The 5,155-nt window shown below is 39.0% G+C and overlaps 1 protein-coding gene across 1 annotated transcript; it reads left to right on the top strand.

The window, feature by feature from the left end:
- Positions 1–1,423: 1,423 nt before the first annotated feature.
- Positions 1,424–4,017, top strand: LOC107780049 (subtilisin-like protease SBT3). Its single transcript, XM_016600570.2, has one exon. It carries the CDS (start codon positions 1,625–1,627, stop codon positions 3,917–3,919), a length of 2,295 nt encoding a protein of 764 aa, XP_016456056.2. The 5' UTR covers positions 1,424–1,624; the 3' UTR covers positions 3,920–4,017.
- The last annotated feature ends 1,138 nt before the right edge of the window (positions 4,018–5,155 follow it).

A 5,155-nucleotide genomic window follows, 5' to 3' on the forward strand; every position in this document is an offset into this window, starting at 1 on the left:
TAATTATTTCTATTTATAAAAAATTATTAGCATGTATGCAATGTTTCTCATGATTAACGCTCCTATTATGTCAATCAGAGCCATAATTCCCCCTTCATTCTCTTTTTCCTTTTTCCCATTGCAAGAATCCTGATGTCACTCTCCAAATGTGAAAAGAATCATCAAAGGAAGAATGCGATATAAAAAGATTGTTTGTCTCAGCTGAATAAAGTAGTTTTTAAGCACAGAGGGCTAAAATCAATTTTTAAGTGCTGGAGTTGAGCATGAAATTAAATATGAATTATGTATAAGTCGAGACTTAAAAGCATAAAATATATGTATGTCCACTGTCCTGAGACTTAGATGACAACATTGACAATCCATTTTGGTTGGTCCTCCTTTGTCATCTAGATCGTCAGCTTAAGTATGTGGACCACTGAATATACTGGGCTGCTACTTTTATCTATTAATTTAGAAGTCAATTTTAGTGGCTAATGCTTTACGTATGATGGATACACTCCTGTCTCCATCTTTGGTACCATGATTGAGGGCAAGAAGTTTATTACTAGTACTTATGAATTTTTTGCGTATTTTATGTCATGGGGCTTTTCAGCCATGCCCCATGACCCTTTGGGCGCGCCCCGTAGCGTTCTAGCAAGCCTCTCAGCGCTTAGCGTCACGGACGACCCCATGATCTTGGCTGCATCAAGTGACAAGCGCTCATGTGCCTCCGTCGCCCCACCGATATTCCTCGCCAGCGCTCATCCGCAGACAAATGCCAACAGCGCCGCGCGCAGACCGTGATGCCAAAGACAATATTGCTGACAACGGACCTGTTTCTGCATTGTAGAAAACTAAGTCCTTTTCATTGTAAATATAGAGTACTTCCATTATGTTTCCTTAACTTAATTAAGTCTAGTCTTGTAACTTTTAGTTTATTTTTTTTAAGCATTATTAAGGGGATCATGCAATCAAACTTTCTAGAAAGCAAACAATTCTCTGTACTGGTGTCTCTCCCCCTCGACACCGTGTTGCTTTTCTGTAGTAATACAATCAAGCTTTCTTTTATTCTCAATTCTCATTTCTGTTCTCTCAATTGCTCTTGACATTGGTTTCCCGTACGACACTGACAATCTCCTCTAGCGTACGGAGGGGACCTCAGTTGGCGGATAGTGACTGAACTGACATCAGTTGCGTAGCCTTACGTCGCCCTTCCAAGGAATCTCAGGAAGGCGTCGCGTAACATTTAACACGTAGTAACAGGTAACTTGCCATATTTACGCTTATTACGGATTGTTTATTTATAGTTATCCTTTAGATAATAAATAATTCCTTTGTGTATAGAAGTTAAAATCGTACTCATATCATACACAAATTGTTAACCATTCTGATTAATTATGATGAATAATTAAAACTTACTACAACTAAAGCAACTTTGAAATGATAGATGTGGCCAATGGCAAAGACAGCTCCTTTTATAGTGAAGCAGAAATGGAATTATTGCAAGCTTTCTTTTAATTGGAAGTGGAATTACTGGAAGGAAGACAGGGAATACTTTTGGCTTCTCATTCCTTTCACTTCTCTCTATAAGTAAATTAGCTTATGTTATAGAAATTATCCCTTTTTCCATTCATTGCTCAACAATATGGCCAATTGTATTACCTTGTATTTCTTGTTCCTTACTATCTTATTACTTACTCTAAATCCATTAACTATGGCTCAGTCAGAAACTTATATCATCCATATGGACTTATCAGCCATGCCTAAAGCTTTCTCTAGCCATCAGAATTGGTACCTGACCACTCTTGCTTCTGTATCAGATAGTTCAAATCTTGGAACTGCAAGTAATAGAAATTCCTTTTCCTCAACAAAACTAGTATATGCTTACACTAATGCCATTCATGGTTTTAGTGCAAGTCTTTCTCCTTCTGAACTAGAAGTTGTCAAAAATTCTCCAGGCTATCTTTCTTCAACTAAGGACATGACAGTTAAAATTGACACAACGCACACGTCTCAATTCCTTGGCCTAAATTCCAATTCTGGTGCATGGCCAAAGTCAGACTATGGCAAAGATGTTATAGTTGGCTTAGTTGACACAGGGATTTGGCCAGAGAGTAAAAGCTATAATGATAATGGGATGACTGAAGTTCCATCAAGATGGAAAGGAGAATGCGAAAGTGGAACTCAATTTAATTCCTCTTTATGCAACAAGAAACTCATTGGAGCGCGTTACTTCAACAAAGGCCTAATTGCCAATAATCCGAATATTACCATCTCGATGAATTCTGCTCGTGACACAGACGGGCATGGAACTCACACATCTTCTACAGCTGTAGGAAGTCATGTAGAATCTGTATCTTATTTTGGTTATGCCCCTGGTGCTGCTACAGGGATGGCACCAAAGGCTCATGTGGCAATGTACAAGGCTTTGTGGGAGGAAGGTACAGTGTTATCTGATATTCTGGCTGCAATTGATCAGGCAATTGAGGATGGAGTGGATATAATATCCTTGTCATTAGGCATAGATGGTCGTGCGTTATATGATGATCCGGTAGCTATTGCCACATTCGCAGCAATGGAGAAAGGTATATTTGTTTCCACTTCAGCAGGAAATGAAGGGCTTGACGATCAGGCTTTGCACAACGGAACACCTTGGGTTCTAACTGTTGCTGCTGGCACAGTTGATCGCGAATTTATCGGGACACTAACTCTAGGTAATGGAGTTTCAGTCACTGGTTTATCTCTCTACCCCGGGAATTTCAGTTCAAGCGAAAGCTCCATCGTTTTTCTCAAGACATGCCTAGAGGAGAAGGAACTGGAGAAAAATGCACACAAAATCGCAGTCTGCTATGACACGAACGGATCAATAAGTGACCAAGTGTACAATGTAAAAAACACAAAAGTTGCTGGTGGCATCTTCATAACAAATTACACTGACTTGGAATTCTACCTCCAAAGCGAATTCCCGGCTGTGTTTTTGAACTTTCAAGATGGTGATAAAGTTTTGGAGTACATCAAGAATAGTCATTCACCAAAAGCAAGACTTGAATTTCAAGTGACACATCTTGGTGCTAAACCAGCACCAAAAGTTGCTAGCTATAGCTCAAGGGGACCATCAGAAAGCTGCCCTTTTATCCTCAAACCTGACCTGATGGCTCCTGGAGCCTTAATATTAGCCTCGTGGCCTCAAAAATCACCGGCAACTCAAATTCGCTCGGGAGAGCTTTTCAGTAACTTCAACATCATATCCGGTACGTCAATGTCATGCCCTCATGCAGCTGGTGTAGCAGCACTTCTGAAAGGAGCACACCCCAAATGGAGCCCTGCTGCCATCCGGTCGGCCATGATGACCACAGCCGACGCGGTGGACAACACGCAAATGCCCATCCGAGACATCGGTCGCAACAATAACGCTGCCAGTCCCCTAGCCATGGGAGCTGGCCATATCAATCCAAATAAGGCGCTAGACCCTGGACTTATCTATGACATTACATCACAGGACTATAACAATCTACTCTGTGCTCTAGATTTTACATCTCAACAGATAAAATCCATTACAAGGTCCTCTGCTTATTCCTGTTCCAACCCATCATTGGACTTAAACTATCCATCATTCATAGGCTATTTCAATTATAGCAGCAGCAAGTCAGACCCTAAAAGGATACAAGAATTCCAGAGGACAGTGACTAATGTAGGAGAAGGTATGTCTGTATATACAGCCAAATTGACCTCAATGGATGAATATAAAGTTAGCGTTGCACCTGACAAGTTGGTTTTCAAAGAGAAGTATGAAAAGCAAAGCTACAAGCTAAGGATAGAAGGTCCATTGCTGGTTGATAATTATCTTGTTTATGGTTCTTTGAGCTGGGTGGAAACTAGCGGTAAATATGTCGTAAAAAGTCCCATTGTCGCAACTACCATAAGAGTGGATCCTCTGTGAGGACAGAACTGATTATAAGTCCTGTATTCTGAAAATGTGATACAGTAATGAATAATTGTGTAGTAAAATCAAAAAAAATTCTTTTCAGTTAGTTAAAACTAACTTGCTGATTGATGCATAAAGAAAATTCAAATGATTCCTTTTCTCAATGTCACAACAGAAGTAGATTAATTTTGAACTCAGAACAGATAAAATTGAATTATTAGGGGGGCAATCTTTATCCAAGACAAGACAGGTTGGAAATAATTCACGTATCTGTTGTTTAAGAATTAAGGAAATGATAAATTAATCATGCATTCTACAAGAAATAATAGAGAACGTCTTTTCATCCTCTACAGAAACTAATCAGACATTAAAAAAGACACTCTTCTGTTTTCTGATAACCAAGAAAACAGTAATTCATGCATCAGGACAGAATCCATGTGTGTTTCAATCACAATAAAACAATATGGATTAGAAGATAAGGCTCTTTTTGCTGTCAAGCCAAACATGAATAAATAGTGTTTTGGTCTGTGACATGAAAAGGTTTAGCATAGGACTGGAGTTCAAACTACAGTTGAACTACTAACTGTCAGTAAAACTTAGGAGGATAGCCTAGAAGAAATATTTACCTTAATGCCTAACTGTATTGGTCAAAATTCGGCAACTCGGTAACTGAAGATAAGTCGTGCCAAGGACGGGATCGACCACGGCATTATAACGAAGGGGTCGCTCTCGTAAAGATCATTGCCGAGGACGAGTAGCTGGAGTTACAATTGTAACGGTAGGACTGGCTTAGAAAAGGACACCAGGAATATTCCCTTAGATATTCCTTATGTTGTAGTTTTTAGGGTTTCTTGGGAATATCCCTTATAAACAGTAAGAGATAGAGAACAAAAAGGATCTTAACTTTTTGATAAGCGCACATTGTAAAGGTTGACTAAGGAGAATATACAAAAGTTGTCTTGTTCACTGATTACATTATTCAAGCACGCGTTGTTGAATCTTTGTTCACAAGATCCAAAGATTCCATATGCATCTTCACTTCTCACCTTTCCACGTCACTGACAGAAGAAAGGAACATCCCAATCATACAATAATTGGGTGATAGATCCTTTCTTATTACACTTATTGTCATTATCTACATTTATTACATGTTCATGTTATCATATTCATTGCCGTTCATTGATTATTAAATCCATTATTTAATACTCTTGAACATTGATTATTAAATCCGTCATTTAATGCTCTTGAACA

Source organism: Nicotiana tabacum, chromosome 20 (genome assembly GCF_000715075.1).
Source record: "Nicotiana tabacum cultivar K326 chromosome 20, ASM71507v2, whole genome shotgun sequence".
NCBI lineage: Eukaryota > Viridiplantae > Streptophyta > Magnoliopsida > Solanales > Solanaceae > Nicotiana > Nicotiana tabacum.